The sequence below is a fragment of the Sprattus sprattus genome (genome assembly GCF_963457725.1).
Source record: "Sprattus sprattus genome assembly, chromosome: 19".
Classification (NCBI taxonomy): Eukaryota; Metazoa; Chordata; class Actinopteri; order Clupeiformes; family Clupeidae; genus Sprattus; species Sprattus sprattus.
In genome coordinates, this window is record NC_137917.1 from 6,564,589 (window position 1) to 6,587,088 (window position 22,500).

General features: G+C 47.3%; 1 protein-coding gene across 2 annotated transcripts in view; it reads right to left on the reverse strand.

Annotated features, from left to right (window-relative positions):
• The window catches only part of fhod3b (formin homology 2 domain containing 3b), a 108,870-nt gene that overhangs the window by 74,347 nt on the left and 12,023 nt on the right, over nucleotides 1–22,500 (reverse strand). For both annotated transcript variants that reach the window (XR_013969014.1, XM_080857824.1), the window contains exon 3: nucleotides 20,157–20,221. Coding sequence is in view for 1 of the 2 variants with exons in the window: in XM_080857824.1 (XP_080713950.1) it covers nucleotides 20,157–20,221 (65 nt within the window). In the remaining variant the exon portion in view is untranslated. The remainder of the gene's footprint in view (nucleotides 1–20,156; nucleotides 20,222–22,500) is intronic.

Below are 22,500 nucleotides of genomic sequence, written 5' to 3' on the forward strand. Positions count from 1 at the left end.
ACATCAGTTTGTAACTTAGAAGAAACGCCACAGCCATCCCCCGACACCTCCCTAGAACTCGCTAGATAAGCTTTTCTGTCAGAGCAGTAGTCTGGAGGCAGACTGGTCATCGTTTCAGAGAGCCTGAGAGTTCTGGTGGAAACAAATGAGCACGAATCTATTGTGGTTATATTCATTATTCATTATTCATTATAACCATGAAAAGGCCAGGAAATCTTTTCAGTTGTAGCGTACATCACAGCAATCCCTTCTTCTCCCTGCAAGCACATCCCAGCTCTCTGATCCAGTTTGGCTCAACCCGCAATTAGACTCACTGCATTCCATCACAAAGTGACCACTGGCCAAACCGGGCAAATATGGTATGTCATTTAATCCCACTGGCCTCTGACCCAGCGGATTAAAACTGTCTCTACCCTTTAATATTTCTCTGTCTTTGGCAACATGACTCTCCTGGTGACATCGGGGGCTGAGATTTGTGTAGGTGCAAAGTCACGGCCAAGCGCACCCCAAAACAAAAATGGGTATGACACTGAGGGCCGCCCGTCTCTGTTACACTCCGTTCTCGCTCAGGCCAAAGATCAAAAACAGGGATGACATTGCTATAAATATGAGTGCTAGTACGGTAGCATTAGCTCCGAATATGAGCTGTGAATGAGCGCTAGCTGGGGGGGAAGGGGCTGTGTGAAATCATCTCATGTCAAGCCTGCTGTGGTCATCATGCCCACTTTTATCCCTCACTAATGAACAGACTCACGTCTAAAGCACATGTGTTGAGTCATTGTTTGATTGGTATGCCGGCTAGTCCAAGTATAGTTCAGACTTAGTGAGCGTGTGTGTGGTTTATTCAAAGGAAGGAGGCCAGACAGGAGTGAGGCCACTGGCATGTCGAGTCAGTATCTAAAGGTGAAGAGCATGACAACGCCAGCACTAGTAATGGTGTGCTTTCTTTACATTCTCAAATGTTTTTGATTTTTATTTGATTTTATTCTGATAGACAGAACCGAAATATTTGCCATAAGTGCAGGCCACCCCAGGCCAAGCAGATGTTTGACTGACTTGAGTTATGGAGCCGCAATATGGATCCAAGACATTTCACATAGTTTAGCAGCCCAATTGGAGGAGATGGATGGGAGCAGAGGCTATATTTCAAACGTGTGTTGGTTGATGATTCTCTGCAACCACAGAGCCTTGTGTGTGGACAGTCTGGATTTGTGAGGCCAGAATGGATGTGTGAGGACATTGTGGCTTTGTGAGGACAATATGGACATGTGAGGACAGCATAGCTTTGATGGACATAGAGAATTGAGACTTGGTGACAATGCAAGGCTCTTCACATTTCTGTGGCTCTTTTATGAGTGCCACTGCCATGTGAAATATGCACCACCCATCTTAAAGAGGGTAACCAGACTCTCACCATTCTCGCTTTCACCAAGGAAAAAATGCCCAAAAACCCAAACCCCACACAAAAATATCCATGACAAAGAAAGAAAACAGCTCACCAGGTTTCACCAAATCGTTTCACCAAATCGCCTCCACGTCCTTTTTATATATATGACAGCAAAACGATGGATTCAGAAGCACCGTTTGAAAGAAAAGAAGGGCTATTTTCCCCCTTTCCTCCTTTTGGCTGAGGGCTAATTTGTCATGCGACACACCGGCTGTGAGTGTCGGGGCGAGAGCATCAGCCCCCCTGGGGATGATTAGCCCGACAGTGGTACGTAGTTCTAAAACACTGTTCAGAGATGAGAGGCGGAGGGGATGAATTCCTGCATTAAGTGAATGAGGCCCACTCTCCTCTCTCTCTCTCTTGGCTGGATTTGGATTTCAATCAGCTCCCTAGCCGACAAAACTCTCTCTCTCTCTCTCTCTCTCTCCCTCTCGTTCTCTTTCTCTCTCTCTGTCTCTCACCCTCACTGCAAACAACACCCCCCACCACACCCCCTGCTGAGAACCCTTTCAGTCGAGCTCCCTGGCTGCATGGTGTTTGGCATAGCCAATTTGCCTCTTTGATTAGCAGTTGTCTGGGACTGTGTATTTTTTTTCTGTCAGAAAAGAACCACTGTAGGGTCATATATAGCCAGACTAGGAAAGGCTCTCATTTATTCTAAGCGTCTTTGATTGTCTTTGATTTTTTTTTTTTTTATTGGAGTTTCAAGGAAAAAAAGGAATCCACAAGAAATAACAGGGTGATTTTTTATTTTCTCTAGAGTGCTTCCAGTTATGAAACATTTACTGTGAAATCCTCACCCGCTGTAACCTCTCCTTTTCGCTCTTTGGATTTCTCTTGAAGACACTGTACTCAAATCTTCTGTCTTGTCAACACTTTCCACAGAAAGTAGAGCTGAAGCTCCAGGGGCTCTGTGTGGTTTTGCTGGGGATTACCACACTGGTTAGCACACTGCTCTCAGACTGCCTAGGGGGCCACAAATGTGCAGCTTTATTCCAGATAGTCTGATTCACATGGAAATCAATGAATTGCAATGGACTCCTTCATATGAACTCACTATTGAGCTTTAGAGGTGTAGTGGAGCACTACAGTGGGCTTAGTTACAGTCCTCATTATTGTGAGCAGTCTTTACGTTTTGACAAAAGGCCAAACTGAATCTGACAGCCCGTTAAAAAAAATAGACAGAAAGATCAACATCCGTATTAGGAAATGGAACAAACTCAAGCTTTCGCACGTGTTTCCTACTTCAACTAAACGTCCAGGTTTCAGATATATTGTCTCTTTACTCCAATTCAGAGGTAAATTGAGATTTCCAGGAAGGGGGAGGGGGTCGTGCAGTGACGGGCAGAGGAGCCGGGGTCTGGCAGTGCGCACGGTCACACGCCACATGACGTCTTTGCAGGAGAACATTCCTCCCTTCCTCTCTTTTTCTTGCTCACAAAATTCCCCAAATCCTTTTCATTTGGGTTTTTGGGGGTGTGAGCTGTGGTGTGGAGAAACACAAGAGCAGATGAGACTCAAATGAAGCTTCAGCTCCTAAAAAAAGAGCTTGCTTCCAAAAAGCTTGAAATATTAGTCTCATCAGAGGTGGTTATGCAAGATGTCTGCTTACAACCTTTACAAGCTAAGCTATGACTAGTCCAACTTAGTCCAAATCTCTAGACACATCTCCTCCAACTTCAAACCCCATTCTCTCTTGTGATCTCCACTTTGAAATGTCTTTCTCAAAAATTCAGTTGTCAAAGTGCTTAACAGAACATAAAATGACTGTAAAACAGTCCCAGATCATTAAAGGAAAAGCCAACAGCTGGTCACAGCTCTGAGCTATCCTGAGAGAAATGTGACAGCTCTGCAGTTTTGGGTCGTCCCACTGTGTGATCAGCATGTTGTGACTCCAAGGGAAAAGATTCTATCCGGCAAAGCAAATGAGCGGCTATGTTAAGACGTGACTCTTGAGGGGTTGCAGCTATAAGGAGATGAGTAAAAATACAGGATATATTCTAAGCCTGTCTCAGAGTAGGTATTCGTCTCACATTTCAGTGTCTCCCAAAAATATTGCAGCCCTCCTTTCCAACTCAATCTTCTAGAGGCAGAGCACTCACTTCCTCTCTGGCTGTTAAACCAACACACAATGCACCTCTCTCTCTTTCACTTTCTCAGACCTGTCAAGTATTGGTGGGAAGCGTTAATCATATAAGATAAGCGATTCCAATGAAAGTTTGTGAACACACACACAGACACAAAGACACACACACAGACACAAAGACAGACACACACACACGCATACACACACACACACACATACATCCACACACCACATAGCTTCAGCAGGGTCAGGGCACTGGGTACAAGAGAAGGATGAAAGAGAGAAAGAAATAAAGAAAGAGAAAGATGCCGAGGAAGAGATGGGAGGCATACAGGAGATGGGATTGTTCCTGCGGCCCTCGTCCATCACCCATCTGTCAGGAGGGGGTCTCCCAGCCCTGGCTGCTCGTGGGGAGGCAGAGAGTGGAGGTCAGCTCTGATGTGACACTGTCACCCCACCATACACACCCCACACAAAACACTACAAAAGCACGAGCACCCAAAGCCCAGCAGGAACTCAGCCACTGCTCACTGAGGCCTTTCAGCACACACAGAGAGAGAGAGAGAGAGAGAGAGAGAGAGACACACACACACACAGAAACACTCTCAAACTTTCCATCCATCAGTCCATTCAATCTCCTCAGCCCTTACACATAACATAGAACTACTTCACCATCCCTACTGAAAGGCATCAAAGACTAAAAGAATATTGTGTATGTGTGTGTGTGTGTGTGTGTGTGTGTGTGTGTGTGTGTGTGTGTGTGTGTGTGTGTGTTACCTGTGTGTGTGTGTGTGTGTGTGTGTGTGTGTTTGTGTGTAAATGAATGAGCAATGAAGAGAGGAGTTAGTGAATCTGCTTTACAATACTACTGCTGTAGAACAGCCCTTAAATGCTGAGTATCAACCCGCAGCAAAGAAAGAGGTGGGGACCTGCTGGTATAAATAAACCTGAGGCTTACAAGAAACCCTCATGACCCTTAGGGACAGCACGGATGAGAGCGGATCGGACCTGAGCTGTGTGTGTGTGTAAGGGCAGGGGTGGGGGAACCATACAATCGCTTGTATAATATTTTAGGATTAAGTGTATAAAAATGTCTGTATCTGTATGTGTGTGTGTGTGTGTGTGTGTGTGTGTGTGTGTGTGTGTTTACCTGTGTGTGTGTGTGTATGCCTGCGTGTGTCTGAGTAGGCTGCTCCGTGGGGTCATGAGGTGCCAGGCAAGGTTAAAGGGGCTTAACCCCTGCTGATCTCAGCTGCCAACATTAGAGGAATCTCCTGTGACTTTCAGGAAAAGGATGTGAAGGAGTTTCCCAAAGCTTCGGAAAAAGAAATCCGTGGGGAAAATAACCTACAAACTCACACTGTCCTACTAACACTTAGTAACACAACATTTAATAAGACAGCTTTTACAACACTGATCCCTTGCCCTCGCTGCATAGACACTACAGTACAGTACTGTCCAACAACCAAAAGAGAGGTAAGACACATGAAGGGTGCGAGAGATAACCATAGAGTATTAGAATGCACAGCAGACGACACTCACTGGGTGTGAAATGAAACGCGCTAAATACACAGACTGTCAGTGCAACAGGTAGTTAATTTAGATAGTCTCACGTCAGATTCTATTAGAGAGATTTGGTGTGAAAATGGGATGAGTAGAGAGACAGGTCACGCTATAGAAATGGGATCTGAGAGCAGAGCATGGTGAGGCATTTGGCAGGTCTGGTCCGCACAGAGGCTTCAGATAACAAGGCCTGCTGGGAGGCTCCTTTGCTGCTATTTTAGTGATTCTGGGAGCTAGTAGAGCAGCTGACACAAGAAAGGAGATGGTCGGCCCTCATCTCCTCCCTCATTCACCCTCCTCCTATTCTCTGCCACTCAGAGAGAACCTGTAGACTCAGCCCAATTCAAATCCCTGGCGGCATACGAGAGCGGACGTAAATACCCAGAAATAAGCCGACCTGAACCAAGCAGGCAGTCTCCTGTGGACAAAGGATCCTTCTGGATGGACTTTGTCGGCAGAGAGGCAAAGCACAAGGGGTTGAATTCTCCCAGTGGCAGAGAGGAGTTGAAACATAACTTCCCTAATCCGGAAGAGCAGATTAACTCGTGTAGACTGTTGCATTTGGGGATCTGCAGCTGGCTGACTTAACGCCACTCAGCCCGGCTCCGGGTCAGCGGGTTCAGTGAAACAAGCGTCAGGCTTGACCCTCTTCTGCATCTTGAGTGGCTTCAATCTCAGGGTCCTCTGACTCTAGGTGGAGGGAATACAATCCCATAAACATCTTCTATTGGGCCACAACAAAGTCAGACAGAGAGTATGAGCCACTACTATTAACTGCTGATCTAACCATTCAGATTGCCACTACACTGTTAATTGCATGTGTAGCGAAGAGAGAGAGCAGTTACCCCACCCGGCCTTGAACCCGGGTCTACAGGGTACCAAGCCTGCACTCCGCCAAAGAGCCAAGCATGGCAGTCAGAGCACATACTCATGTGTAGTGATGACACTCCTTAAAGCTTCTAATGCATGCTGGGGGAAGAAGAGAACAGAGGGACTGTCTACTGAGGTGTCTCACTGCACGGGTCCACTGAGGTGTCTCACTGCACGGGTCCACTGAGGTGTCTCACTGCACGGGTCCACTGAGGTGTCTCTCTGCACAGGTCGTTTTCCCACGGCAGCCCATTGCTTCCCATGACTGTGTGGGGGCTGCCACACATACAGTAGAGCGTCACTAGTGATGGTCTGATACAGTGTTACAGAGGGCAGGAGTCTGTGTGCTACATCTCTACATGTACAGTGTGACATCATCGCGGAGTAACCAAGTTGACTAACAAGGAAAGAGGTTTAAAGGCCCAGTACAAGCAAATGCACTCGGAGCGTTGCGATTCTCCCACGCGATTCAGTGTAAAAGAAAAGTGCACAGCTAAGCAGTTACGCGCCTCGGGTGGAGCAAACCCAAAATCAGGGCGCTTCTTATGTAAACACCATTGATGTGTATCCTGCCCTTGACTTACACAGATTTTGGCTACGCACTTCTGAAGTCAAGCGCCACTACAGGGCAAAACACAATATTATGTTTCGAAGTCGGCAGCAGGCTTATTTCTAACATAATTGTACATGTACAAATAACGAAAATATAAAAGATAAAAGTAGGGGGAGATTATGCATAACTGAAATGAACCTAACTGGGTTCATGAATGGAAGAATAAGGGCCTGAGTAACTAGTGGAGCTGAGATCTGATGACGTGATGTCCTGGAGGACTGATTGATTAATGTATCGCCCCACATGTTGTTTACATTCTATTTGTAAACACACACTAAAGGCACGAATGAAAGCCTTTGTTCACGAGAAAAGAGGTTGTTTCATGCTGGTTTAGTCTGCCCACAGCCTGTTTCCTGACTCGCCTTGATGAAGCCACAATAACAAGGCGATATAGGGATCTGCAGCTGATGGGCCGACATAATGGCTGACACGTTAGCTGACTGATGAGAGGCCTGTGAACGCACCGAGGTAGCGGGCCGAGAGCCACTCCATCGCACGGACCCACTTCATCTCCCAGAGTGCACTGAAAGCCCATTTTCACTTTGAACACAGAAACGCGAGATCACTTCAGACGTCGTCCAAACAAACCCAGTTCTGTTCCTCTTTGAAACTCAGACTTAAGTACAGATGACAACAATAAACAGAGCCTCCAGCGAGCGGAGGGCATTGTTTGCCAGAGCCCCAACGCTGCTGCTGCCGCTGCTGAAGAGGCTTTGTGAGCAGCCGGGGGGGGGGCTGGTACATAGGAGACAGGATCCCACGGTCCAACCTGCTGCCGCTTGTCATGGGAGATGAGCCGGAAAGTATCTGATGGCATTCAGCGGTGGATTACCTCTGTCTCTTGATCCCCATTCACACAAGCACCAGGTAGCCCCTGAACTCTTCATCAGTCCTTTTCATCCCATTCTGAATGGGTTAGTGGAGACTTCCAGCCCCATTCAGGCGACACTGTGGGGCAGCGACTGAGCCATTACTGAGCCATGACTGGGCCATTACTGAGCCATGACTGAGCCATGACTGGGCCGTGACTGAGCCATGACTGGGCCGTGACTGGGCCGTGACTGAGCCATGACTGAGCCATGACTGGGCCATGACTGAGCCATGACTGGGCCGTAACTGAGCCATTACTGAGCCATTACTGAGCCATTACTGGGCCGTGACTGAGCCATGACTGGGCCGTGACTGGGCCGTGACTGAGCCAGGACGGGGCCATGTGTGGTTTTCAGTGTTGGTCCGGGCAATCATGGCACATTCCAGAGCACACGTGAGAGGGAAGAAAAGGACCATCTCTCCCGAACTCTGCCCTCGGCGTGATCCAGATGCCGCACACAGAAACGCTTTAATCATTCTCTTCCCTGTAAGGAGGAGGCCCACACATTTCCAGTGACTCCGAGGAAATGACTCATTCTTCCACTGCCATATATAGTGCCAGCCTTCATTCAAACCGATTTGGGGGGAATCATTTGTTTTCAGTGTAAATTGAATCTGGGGAGTTGCTGATAGGACCCTCGTCTCACCGGCTGTGATTTGTCAGCCCACAGGTGGACACGGTGGGAATGGTGAAAGGGGAGGGTGACACATGAGGCCTCACAGTGGAGAGGATATTGGGTTTTTAATAAAGCCCAACCGTGTAAACACCACTTACCCCACAGCCCTACCCGAGCCCCTGACATCAGGCTGCCCAGAATAGCCCCGGCCTTCAACGCCTGCCCTCCCGCCGCTGATAAAAGGCAAAGCACAAACCTGATGGCCTGCCTGCTCAGTGTTTACAGTTTAGCGCTTTGGGCTGGGGGAGATCTGGACGTACTCCTGCGTCATGTCAGCTTTTCTGGGTCATTCTGTCACCGCTGTAAAAGATACAGAGCGTGACCTGAGGGCTCCCAGGGAATCAGGAACCACTTACTGACCTGGCCTCAGATCAGCCTCTGCACGCGCCTGGCCTGGAAGTAGCCACCGTGTGTGCATGAGAACACACACGCACACGTACACCCAAACCAGGGCTCTCTCTGGCTGCTGTCACATGGACGTTTACTCTGCACGTCCCCTGCAGGTGTGCATGGGCAGTGGAGGCACACGGGATACACTGTGGCCACCCATCTGCTCTACAGGCTGTGGGAGACAGATAAGAGTCAGATCTACAAAGCTCTCAGGGATGATGATCTCACCCAGGCATTTCATCCTCCCGTGAACGCTGGCTTGATTTGTGAGCAGTGAGGCCACGTTACTGTAGCGAACCTCAGGACACAGAGGACGTTTGTTTGCGTGTGATAGCGCACCCTACTGAGGGCCCATTGAGGTTATCCCGTGATGCATTGCTCACCAGTGCAAAGATCCTTTGTACACGATACTACAGACAGGTACAGTGGAACAAGAGGATTAATGTACAAGACCAGGCTTTATCTGAGCAATGCTGTTCATTGGTATTTTGACCAACCTAACTAGCTGCTACAGCAGAGCAGTGCAATTAAAAAGGTCCGCAATAGCACACACATGCACACACACACATACACACATACACCCATGCACACACACACACACACACACACACATAAATATATGTATATATAGTCAAACACTGCAATGCACACACACTGCAATGTGTACAGAATGAATAAAGTGAAAGCAAACCTTCACCACTACACCCTTTCACACAACATTAACAGCTATTACAACACACCCATTTGAACACACAGACCGAAAGCATTACATTTCCATTAGGCAAATTCTTTCATCCTAACCGACTTCCAAAAGACATTAGCTGGCTCCATATGTCTATTTCTAGAGGAGGTTTGAGAGCACCACTGTCTGGCTCCATATGTCTATTCTCGAGGAGGTTTGAGAACGCCACTGGCTCCATATGTCTATTCTAGAGGAAGTTTGAGAACGCCACTGGCTCCATATGTCTATTGTAGAGGAGGTTTGAGAACACCACTGGCTCCATATGTCTATTTCTAGAGGAGGTTTGAGAGCACCATTGGCTCCATATGTCTATTCTAGAGGAAGTTTGAGAACGCCACTGGCTCCATATGTCTATTCTAGAGGAAGTTTGAGAACGCCACTGGCTCCATATGTCTATTCTAGAGGAAGTTTGAGAACACCACTGGCTCCATATGTCTATTCTAGAGGAAGTTTGAGAACACCACTGGCTCCATATGTCTATTGTAGAGGAGGTTTGAGAGCACCACTGGCTGGCATCTGGATCCTGGCTTCTTCACCTCCACAGTCAGAATCCTACCTTCGGATCTGTTCACAGTTGTCTGTTCACAGCTGTGGCTCCACACACGCTGTTCTTGCCTCACAATAACAAAGACACATTACAGGCACATCTGAAAGGTGACACTAAGAAGCTTTAGGGAGGGAGATAAAAGGGGGAGTAACAGAGAGCTGAAGAGAGAGAGAGAGAGAGAGAGAGAGAGAGAGAGAGAGAGAGAGAGAGAGAGAGAGAAAGAGAGACAGAGAGAGAGAGAAAGAGGAAATCAGTGGGCTGGTGCTGGAATTCAAAGAGGCCCACCGGGCTCTGGCTCCGGTCCAAAAAACAGAGAGAAACACACACACACACACATACTGAGAGTGACTGAGGGATAGTGGGAGAGGGAGAGTGATGGCAGAGACAGTGGCCTGAGGAGGAGACTGGAGTGCAGGGACAGGGCCAGTGCTTCTGCTGTTGCTCCCTGAACTGGGCTCCTCACTGCTCTTCTGTTGCACACATGGTGCCCACACACACCTACACACACCCCTACATTAAGGCCAACGCCTTCACCTTCAGCTGATGCATCCTCATCATCATCATCATCAACTGTCATCTTCACCAGCCCAGTAACTCAAACATATCCTCCTATCTGCAATGCATTCAGTTCCACAGTAGACAGCATGACATCCTCAGTCGGCCGGCTCCTAGACTCCTGACTGGCACTGCATGCAGACATCCTGACAGGCCCAATAAAACCGGATGACAAGTAACGGAGGGGAACGACTCAAGTGGGAAAATGCAATTATTCAGGGCTTGACTTGTCATGATTCAGTTAGCTTCGAAGGTTTCCATTTCACAGAACGACCTGAGCAATTAGACTTAACTGGATTGGTGAGAGAACTTTTCCAAATTGGGTTTTCAAAGGCAGGCACAGCCACATTGTCCAAGCCTATTCCCACATTCGTATGCCTTATGACTCATTAAATCGCATCTGCTGTGACACTTCAGCAAATTAAATCTCATGCAGACTAAGAGGGGTAACAGTTGCTGCTCTTGTCTCAGTAGTGCAGATGACAGAAGCCTGGTACAGCCATTTAAAAATCATCTCACATGAAATGAATGACGCGGTGGAACTCCTCACGGATACACTGGAGGCTGTCACAGTGGGCACTTCCAATAAGCCCTGACTTTTCAGTTACGTCTCAGCAACATAGGCTCTCCCTCTGGACTCTCTTTATCATCATGGCATCATGGCAAGTGTGTGTATGGTGCATTCACTCCATCTTCTTTTGTGTTGTATAATGCTCTTGTAAAGCACTTGACTTATGTCTGTGAAAAGCGCGATACAAACAAATCTTCCTACCCTCCTTCCTTCCTTCTTACTAACAGTGAGGACAGTGACTGTCCAGATCTTTAAAGTTATTTTTCTGTTGCCACAGCCTATGACTTAAGGGCAACTACATAAGAGCTTGCAGATCTAAACTTGAGCCATCAGTGGCAGCTCTCTAGCTGTGAGGTGTGAGTCAGGAGTCAAATGTCGGCCATGTTTATGTTGTTTGTGCAGGTTGTGTGTGTGGTTTTTGTGCTTTAGGTTGTGTGTCAGGCAATCTGCAGGCGCTGCTCCGCAGAGTGAGTGTGTAGAGTTGTGAGACGTGTGTAAGGTGTGTGTACGATGGGTGTACGCTGTGCGCTATATGTGTTGACAGTTTTAATCTTTTCCTCTCAAAGCTATGAGAAACAGTCATGGGGTCACGCGAATGGGAACCATATGGCTTTCCAAAAATGTTGAGTGCGTGTGTGTGTGTGTGTGTGTGTGTGTGTGTGTGTGTGTGTGTGTGTGTGTGTGTCTCTGTGTGTGTGTGTGTGTGTGTGTGTGTGTGTGTGTGTGTGTGTGTGTGTGTGTGTGTGTGTGTGTGTGTGTGTGTTGTGGGTGTGTGTGTATGTATGTGTGTGTGTGTGTGTGTGTGTGTGTGTGTGTGTGTGTCTCTATGTGTGTGTGTGTGTGTGTGTGTGTGTGTGCGTGCGTGTGTGTGTGTTTTTGCGTACTAGTGCGTGTGTGTTTGTGTCTCTGTGTGTGTGTTAGTGTGTGTGTGTGTGTGTGTGTGTGTGTGTGTGTGGGTGTGTGTGTGTGTGTGTGTGTGTGTGTGAAATAGAGTATCTGTCTGTATATATGCAGCCGTGTCCTTCACCATTGCCATGTGTCTTTCAGCATCTGACTGTTTGTGTGAGTTTGCCTCTCAGATGTCTGTCCCAAACAGAGCTGAAGAGGGCACAATCCCTGCATTGTTACACCAGCACAGGCTCTTCTGACTGACAGACAGACAGCTTAACACAGCTCTCTAAAAAGAGAGGGAGAGAGAGAGAAAGGCAAAGATGGGACCGATGTGCCCCACTGGCCCCTGAGAGAGAGCAGGACACATCTTCAGCATGTCCTCCCTGATAGTGACGGAAAAGAGTTTGCATTTTGCAGATCCCCGGATAACATCGCCAAGCAGTGTGGCCAAGATCAGACGACAGGAGAGCAGCTGAACGCGATAGCCATGGAGACTTGGCAGGGCAGAGCACTTGACATTACACTATGCGGGCATCTGAATTCGTGCCCATCATGATTCTGTCACTGCCTTCTCGGGGAAAATGTTGTATCATGCTATCACTGTAATATCCAGAAAGCCAAAAATGTAGAGGATGTCTCCATCATCTGCCAAAATATATCCAAAAGTGGAGTTTCCAACCCTTTACAATCAGATACTAACCCTAACACGTTGTGTAATGAGGTTACGAAGCAGGGCAGCCTTACAGCACGCCATAGATGATCTCCGCGATGGGTTAGACGCGGAGATCGGAGATTCCGTTCCGTGTCCGTTTTACCACAAAGTTTAAACATTACCAATGGGCTGAAGAGTGATAATCCCCCCTCTGTGCGAGAGACCTCACCAGCCCGGCAAACGGCCCCCGCACCGTGCGATTGCATCGCTCTCCCTGGTGCTCTCATGTTCACCCCTCAGACCCCGGGTCCAATGTTTGTAGTGTGTGTTAGCTGAAGACCGTGCCTCTGCTGGGCTGGCTCGTCTTCTCTGGATCCTGGCACCATCCTGTTTAGCTTGGAGCCTGACTGTGACTCTAAGTCTACTGGCCCGGTGCTAAACCAAAGGGAGGAGAAGAGGCCGCAACACATAAAGAGTCTTTTTGTTACCAGTCAGACTACAAAACCGTGTCTACCACATATCGGCCCATCTGACCGCACGGCTGGCAGCACAGGGATCGACGAGGTGGCCGCTGGTAGTACACAGTCACACAAATAGCTGTGTTATGAAACCCTAACAGGATTTCTTTCTTTACTCAATCTGCTCAGTAGGAGCTTGGCAGCCGTGTGAAGAGCATCAGAATAAACTGGAACTCTGGGTTAATCGAGGCTGATGCCATTGCAAGGGTCATGATGACGCCAGCTCTACATTTCCTCATTGGGGTCAAACAAGTACGCTATGATGAAAACAGCCATTTGCAGTTTACTGCAACACGTTGTTCAAGCAGGAAAAAAGGATTCTCCTTAACATGAGGATTGAACTTGAGAGGTTGTGAACCTTAGCTCATGTAGTGGTTGAACCCAGCAAGGTGTGGATCATGGCACCCTGAGGCTGAGAACTGTGCAGGTAGTTTCACCTGACTGTGTAATTCCTTAAAGTCCGGGGCATGACAGGGGCTCCGGGCAAGGCAGAGCGAACGTGGCATCTTTCTTCCAGAGTCATGCTCTGTGACGAGCTGGAAACACTAAGCTTTCGGGGCGGGGCCCGCCTCTTTTTCTGAGGAGGCCGGCCTTGTTACTGGAAACGGCCAGTCCTGTGGGTGCTCACTCAGGGCCTAGTCATTGTGCTGACATGAGAAACAAACACCTGGAGGATAAATAGTAGCCTCAGCTATAACCTCAGCGCAGCAGCAGCAGTAGCAGCAGGACCTGTTGACGCGGTGAGATGGCACGCTCTGCTGCGGATGCACCCACGCATGGGCAGTGACACGCACCGCCCTGCAAGAACTCAATGAGGAAAAAATAGACAGTGGGTAATTAACCTAAATGCATTAGCAGACCAAGGACTGATGATGAGGCTGAAAGGCTGATTGGAGAAGCAGCGCGGTGCTGCGGAGCGTTCCGGACTGTTCTGGACGTCCTCGGAGGCTCCACAGCTGCGAACAAGCTTAGCTCAGCTCCGCCTGCCTTATTTCCTCCACATGTTTCCAAAAATTGTTTACAGCTTGGAAAGGACCACGGTATTACCGATAATTTACCGCTACAAGTGAAAAATGTGACAGTTCCCCGCTTCGGCCATGGGTCCAACAGCTACAAATTCAGCCGTGTAACGTCACGGACGAAACACAAATCAGGAGGCTCAAAGGCTGCCATGAATCAGCGGAGGTCAAGTGGAGGCACGTCGGCTGCAGTTTCCACAACAGCTCATTAGAAAGGGAAAATCCTCTCAGAGCATGTCACCTGTCATTAGACCCGGCAGGCCTCTCTCAGACTGGAGTGTGTTTGACAGATTGGGTCTGAAGCACATCCTCCTGCTTCACTCTCTCCGCTTCAGTCATTACTTTACTCCATTGAACTCACTGTTCACTGTCACTTTTCAAATTTCTAGTCACTTTTCAAAGTTCTAGAGGGCCTGAATGTTTGATATGGACAGGGAAAAGAAAAGCTTCATAGGACATGGATGAAGACATTCCTCTCTGTTCTTAACTGCTAGCGTCGTTCATGATTGACTTCGCTGACACAGGTTGAGGCAGTGAGTTATTGTCTATCCAGCCCCACTTTCTGCAAGAGAAAGGCCCTTCTACATGTGTTTCTGCACACTACCATGAGAAAAATCTTACTATTGTAATACATTTTAATAAAATGAAACAATGTGGTGTGGTTGACATTTTTTTTTAATTAAGCAAAATGCTACATGGACTGTTAAAGTTCTACAGATTGAGAGTGCGGGAAACAGCAAGGGCCAAAAGTACAGTATGCTAATCTACACAAACAAACAGACCACAAATCCCTGATAATCTACAAATTACAGTAACACATACACAAGCCTGATTAGGAGGTGTGAGGTGTACTGAAATAGGACTTTAGGAACCTTCTGCCCCCCACAGTCTTCCTCAGACTCCTTAGACTCAAGACTCCACAGCCTTCCTTAGACTCCTTAGACTCAAGACTCCACAGCCTTCCTTAGACTCAAGGCTCTGGGCTCTTTCCCTTCCAAGGTATACCATTACCTCATATTTATTTAGCAGAATTCATTACGCTCTCATTTGTCTCTGAGCTTAATGGCCGTAAACAAGACCACACGCTGGGTTAGCTGAGATGTATCGCGCCACAGTCTCTGTTTTGACATTTCCCAGCCTGAAATCCCAGATGCACTGATTACAACGAATCGCAGTGTCAGAGCGGGACCTGGCCAGGCACACTTTAATAAACCATTAGCTCATCTAGTAAACACTCTCTAAACACTTTCTCTCTCTCACACACACTCTCTCCCTCTCTCTTTTTCTCTCTCTCTCTCTGTTTCTACTCCAAAAAAGCCCCTGCGGCACAAGCGTCTGACAAGCAGCATCCATCCCTCAGAAGAGAGCGTGTGTGTGTGTGTGTGTGTGTGTGTGTGTCTGCGTTTGTGTCTAAAATGACTATAATTAGGGTGCTCTGGATTATGCCTTGTCACCAAGACATGGTTTACAACATGCAAAAGTAGCAAGGGCGTGTTAGCTTCCCCATCGTGAAAATTAGCCATCTGATAAAGATTGTTGCTTTTCTGGGGCAGTAAAGAAACCATAAGCGGTGTTGTGTACATCACCATGCGGCTAAGCCTTCCTGAAGTGCTTGGCTGAGGTTAGCCGCAAACGTGCTAAATGAGAGACATTACATATAGGCTCTAACCATCTCATCAGTCTAGATGAGTGGACTGCTGAAATAAACAGAATGTATATAAACACAGTCTGCAATGTTTAACACTTGGACCCCTTTGGCACCTACAGCTGGAGGCCCATGTTTAAATGCGGATGGAAAAGTGTTTTCAAGAGGGTCATCAAGGCCACACCAGCGCCCAGCCACACCCTCACATCATCCCCTGCATCCCTGCACTCTTATCCAAAATAAAATGCAACATTTGTCTTAATGCATCACACTTTTATTTTCTATGCTTTTTGGCCTTATGAACACTACAAACCTCACCAGTGTCCATGTGAAATCACTCCAGTCATCTACTCTATGCCACTGTTAGGAGAATAAAGGTGCTCTCTGTAGGGCACTATGGCAGCTTTCCCTGCATTTATTGACCATAAGTGTGTAGAATCTGCAGTGCAGCAGTTCTGCACAGTCTTGAAGACAAACTGGAAGACAAGAAAATAAATAGGAAATGCAGAGCTCAAGGAAAAGAAGAGAGGAAATAACTAAGAGAAGAGAGAGAGGGAGAGTGTGTGTGTGTGTGTGTGTGTGTGTGTGTGTGTGTGTGTGTGAGAGAGAGAGAGAGAGAGAGAGAGGGGAGAAAGAGAGAGAGAGAGAGAGAGAGTGTGTGTGTGTGTGTGTGTGAGTGAGAGAGAGAGAGAGAGAGAGAGTGAGAATGAGGAAAGGACTGCTGTAGTAGCATGTAGCCTCTTTAATGGATTAACAAGATGGGGGCCTGGGCTAAAGACTCTCTCATTAATTACAAGGACAGGTTTAGCTTCCATATGTCAGCTCCACCATGGGGTAGCACTAAGGAAACAATTCTGTCCTAACATATCTCTTCCCATTTCAGCCCCCATCCATCTCCACAGGCTCTGGATGCCCCACCACCGAGGCCTCACAAAGCACCAGGCAGCCGCAGGACCTCCCTGCCAATTACTGCTGATCAAGCCAAAGTATGAGCAATGTGCCGGCAGAGAATAGGCTCTTCGTGAGAAATTGTGGAGCGCTCGGGCCATTCAGGATTGAACTGACTCCCGTGACTCGGGGTGAGTGAAGACTTTGGGGGACAGAAGGGCCCCACTGCAGTTACATAACGAGTAATTGGTGGAGAGTGAGATTGGGCACACACAGTCTTGTGATTCTTTCTCCCATTCTTGGAGACAATATCAACAAAGCTGCAGGATCGGGTGAGCCGGTGGCCATGCATGCGGTGTGTGCCTGTGCGTGCATGTAAGTGAATGTGTGTGTGTGCACATGTGAGAGAGAGAGTGAGAGAAAGTGAGAAAGAGAGACAGAGTGAGAGAGAGAGAGAGAGAGAGAGAGAGAGAGAGAGAGAGTCTATGTGAGGGCTGCAAAACAGCTATCAATATGACGACCTTTACTGAGCTGACCTTTCGCTGTGGTGAGAGGTGTATGAAGGTGAAGGGATTTATTGTGAGGCCCCATACATAGGCACTCTGTCTACTGAGGACAGCCATGGTCCTCTGGGCTATGAGTCATATCTGTGAACTCACATGCAATATCATCATTTGGTTTAAAGCCGCAGGGAACAACTTCAAGGACAGAGAAAGATCAGGCAGCCACACACACACACACACTCAAGATGAACAAGTGGACGATATTCACCTGTTCCACAACCCATCTTTGTCAGGTTTAGCCTGCATGAGTGAAGGCAAAAACAAATAAGGAAACAAGAACAGGTGTGCAGTAGTTCCTTATCCTAAAAGCACACAGTGAATCTTGAGTCCTTCTTTCTACAGCAGTTTCAGCATTGCTACTGCACTACACTCACATAAAAGAAAAGCATGTAGCAGATTAAAACACTCTGGATGACACATCCGTGTTTACAGCCTTTGGAAGGCAACCAGAAAGGAGAGTGTCTATACAGTGGTTCTTAAGGTGTTTCCTAACATGACCTTCAACCTTAAATCCACCTAAGGTACCAGTGGAGAGAAGCCAAAGCCACATTTAACCATCTAGAGTGGCTGTAACGTAAAGATGGAATCTGCGATTCTTGATGTCCTACCAGAGGATTGAACTGTCTAGTTCTTTTGGGCCTGTTATGTGACTAAATAGTTGTGGAGTTTCCAGCCATTTGCAGTGTGTGGCATGCCTGAAGGATGGGTGAACACAGAGAATGGGGAAAGCAATGAGTGAGCAAGTGAACTCGCAGCTCTTTCACACAGCACTTTCTGTCCTCGCTACACTTAAATAACACTTTGGGAAAAGTACAAATTAAAAGCTGACAGTTTCTGCTCTTAATGGCTTTCACAGACCAGAGTTGATTTCCCCCCACAGCACAGGCAGCCGGCTGAGGGAGAGAGCCACGTGTGCCTCTGAACACAGGCACACACACCACACACACACACACAGTCTATGGACAAATAAACACATACACACACAGCACATGATAACACATAGTGTCACGGCTTATACCTTTGAAAAGACCATGGAGAAGAAACATTTTGTTTGAGGAAGCCGAAACTTTTTTACTGTCCTTTACAGAGTCTAATATGCTCCAGCCTGGCAACAGCTAGGAACACTGACACATGTCTGCTGTACCCATCAGGGGCAGATCACTCTCACACTGGGCTATGGTTCCCTGCTCAGAGCCCAGAGACGGCATGTTTCCCAGACGAGTGCACCCAGACACACTTACACAGACCAGTGCTATACCTTTCAAGTGCACCTCGCCCACTCATATCTAACCCTGAGTCTGGTGCTGCACATTCCACCTAAAACAGTTCCTACTTCCTACTACCACATAAGAACAGAGAAGCAATGTATTGTGTGCTTAAGTGCCACAATAGCCTAGCACTGGAATACACAGCAGTAGTAGCTTAAGACTAACTTTGAATTGACATACTAGCCACTATTTTCCATTTTAGCACTAGCTAAAGCTTTGCTAACTGCTTAATACTCTAGTAAGCTAAGCAGGGCTGTATCAGCCTTCACAAACACAACTACAGTGTGATGTTTTGTTTTCTCAGCACTGTTGCCTGGGGAGGTTAGTGTTGAACCTAGTCCAGGCCCCAGGAGATCTCACTGCCATTCACTGATTAACTCCTTTACACTGTCCTCATAAACACACACACACATAACGCAGAACTCAACAGAGTCTCACTAATCAGTGAGAGACAGTGCCATACCCCCACTTGCCTGCACGTGCGCACACACACACACACACACACACACACACACACACACACACACACACACACACACACACACACACACACACACACACACACACACACACACACAAACAAACACACACACACACACATGCCTGTGACATTCTCTCATGTAGCAATTTATCACTGTCTTAATAAATCTATCTGACTGTGTAGTGTACTTCTAGCCTGAGCTGCAGTGTGTGTTGAGACTGCCTGGTGCTGTTCTTGCTGACCCTCAGTGGCTGAATGTTCTACTGACTCAGCAGTTTTCTCTGTTATAGTTTGCAGAACTGGATCCCCAGTGCTGATGTCTATAAGGCACACAGCCCCAGTGCTGATGTCTATAAGGCACACAGCATCACGCTCAGACCCCTCTTGCCGCTGCCTTCCCAGCTGCACGCCACACAGTCACACTCATTAGTCCAACTTACAGACGCACTCAGAAACATCACTAAACCAGGAGGGAATTAGAACCCATTTAAGCTGTAAAACCTGATATGATTGATAATGACTGCTAATGACTCTAATGAGTATGTTGTGTGTGTGTGTGTGTGTGTGTGTGTGTGTGTGTGTGTGTGTGTGTGTGTGTGTGTGTGTGTGTGTGTGTGTGTGTGTGGGGACTGGAAGCCATGTAAATACATTAATAAACCAAAAACGTGAGAGGAGAGGAAAGGAAGAGAGGAAAGGAGAAGAGAGATGAGGGGAGAAAAGGAGAGAAGGAGAGAGGGGAGAGGGAACAGCTCTAGCACATTCCACCAGTATGTCTAATTAAATTCACAACATATTAGAGCGCTCTGGAAAGCTGGCAAGTGACTTATTAGGTTATGAGCCACTTCACACATACTTCATTCTGCAAACACACTATAAAAATGGCATTTTTCAATTGTTGCAAAATGCCTACAAACAATAAACAAACCCAAAGAAATAACAATACCCTGGAGAAACCCCTGCAATGAACTCACAGACATGACTGTTAACAAAAATATATGGCCCTGCACTGTTTTAAAGGGGGAAAATAATATGCTAACTACATCTTACACACACGTGTGTGTGTGTGTGTGTGTGTGTGTGTGTGTGTGTGTGTGTGTGTGTGTGTGTGTGTGTGTGTGTGTGTGTGTGTGTGTGTGTGTGTGTGTGTGTGTGTGTGTGTGTGTGTGTGTGTGTGTGTGTGTGTGTGTGTGTGTGTGTGTGTGTGAGAGAGAGAGAGAGAGAGAGAGAGAGAAAGAGAGTGAGAGGTAAACAGAAGGAGATCTTACTCATGGTTTCATAAATGAGGCATGATCTCACTCACCAATGCAGGCGTGAACTCTCACAGACAGCTGAGTCCGGAGGATGATACTGTGCTTCTTCCCTCTTCTGTCAAGGAGAAACAGGAAGAGAGAAAGAGAGACGTTAATGTCATTTTTTATCTCATACAGCATCTCAGAATCTCTATTAAACATACATAGTGAAATACATCAACCCTCATTGCTCTGAGAACAGTATTATTGTCAGCATTCTCCTCTCAACAGATACCACTTGAAGCAAGGCCACTGCCTTCCTATGCAGACACTGCTGTGAGGGGGAACATCTGGTGAATGACAAGGATTCAGTCAAAGTAGCCAGACCTTGGTTCTTTACAGGGTACAGGTACAATAGTGCTTCTCCCTACAGTGGAACTCAGATAGGCTTGTTAAAGTACGGCATTCAGTCCAATGTCACAAACAGGCCATATGTATACCTGAAGAGGCCTAATGCTCACTGTTTTGGCTGGAGGTATATAAGGCTGTGTGTTTGGACAAGAGGTATATGAGGGTCACGCATGTTAAACTATTAGCTACTCTCCCCGCGGCAAGAGTGAGGTGTGTGGCCCGGGGGTCAAAAGCGTGACCTCCACTGACAATCCTGTTCCTTTTCCTCTCTTCGACTTCCTCTTGCTGCCTTTGGGGGTTCCAAAAGGAGGCCCCTAGAGGGGCGGGGGGAATGGGGGGGGGGGCACAGGTCAGTAAGCTCCCCCGCCACCACCACATAAAAGAGTGACAGACAGTCAGATGGGTGCAGGGATCACACTCCCCCTCCTCGGAGGTCAGAAGACCCCCCTGGTGCAGGGGATCCTCCACATAAAGCACTCGTCAAAGACAAGGAAACATAAAACCATCTCTTTCACACACTGGCCACAGAGAGAGAGAAACAGAGAGACAGGAAAAAAAGCCCAGACATACACACACACAAACAGGTATCACCATAACAGTTGAGGTAATAGCCAAGATTACACAACTAGTCTTGACATATTTTATCACACACACACACACAAACACACACACACACATTTACTCTGTCTTTCACACACACACACACACACAGCAACAGAGTGCGTGGTACTGCAGGTAAAGTGGCGCATTGCAGATCTGTTTCAGCAGATTGTGTGTGGTAAACAAACGCTCTTTTGTGATGGCAGCACAATGGCAGTCTGATGCACTCAATGGCAGTTTGGCAGAGCCCACTGAAGTGCCAGTAGCACACACAATCAAGCAGCGGTCTATCTGACCCGCGTCAAGCCACCCAAACCCTCATTGGAACACAAACCAGGAGCTGAGCTCGGAGCTACACAACCCACAATGCACTTCTCTCTCTCACTCGGTCGCTTTTTTTCTCAGACCTGACAAGCATTGCTGGGCAGAGCTACTCAAATAAAATGAGCCATACTATTAAGGGGCACTTTCCACACACACACACACACACACACACACACACACACACACACACACACACACACACACACACACACACAACACACACAAAGAACCAGCCCAAGCTACATTACATTTCATTATATTAAAGCAGCTGTAGACCTGGCATCACAATCAGGCAGCATCTCCCCGTGTGGCCCCCATTGAAGAGACATGACAGCGGAGTGGAACCCAACCCCAGTGCTTCTGAGGAGAGGCAGTAACTGGATCTTTTTCATAAGGAACTTTGTCTCCGTCCGCAATGCAAAGCAACATTATCCCTCCAACTAACCATGACTTTGGCCTTCCCTGGCCAACATGCTCATTTTCAAATTAAACAGCTATCAGTATGCATCGCTTCTCCCTGCTATCATTATTATTGCAATTTTTAAATTGCTTAAAGGTTTTTTTTTTTAAGGTAAATTACATGGTATAGATATTTAAGAGACTGTTCTAGACTCAGTGATGTCTTAATGATATTCCGTTCTAAAGGGCTTTAATAGTTTTGAAGACAGCAGATACTCTGACCCCACTACAAAGCTGTAGTATTCCTGTGAGTGAGTTTTCCTGTCATCTGGTATTTTCCACCTTAATTTCTCTACCAGATCTTTCAGGTCGCTCTCTTTTAAAGGAGAACTGATTCTGTCTCGGTCAGATAGAATGAATCTTCTTCCAGTTACCAATACCAATCACAAGTGTACACACATATGCTCAAATGAAAAACTATTGTGTTCCAATTGCATGTGTGGGTGTTTGTGGATGTGTGTGTGTGTACTGGGCAGTCTCCAGGAAGACACAGATGACATCACGGGCACACACACAGCAGAGCAGATTCTCGCATCTCTCTCAGATGATGATGAGCTGATTTTCCGATATGAGTCAATCCTACTCCTGTTCCAGAGAAAAATTCCAAATGAACAGAGGGAA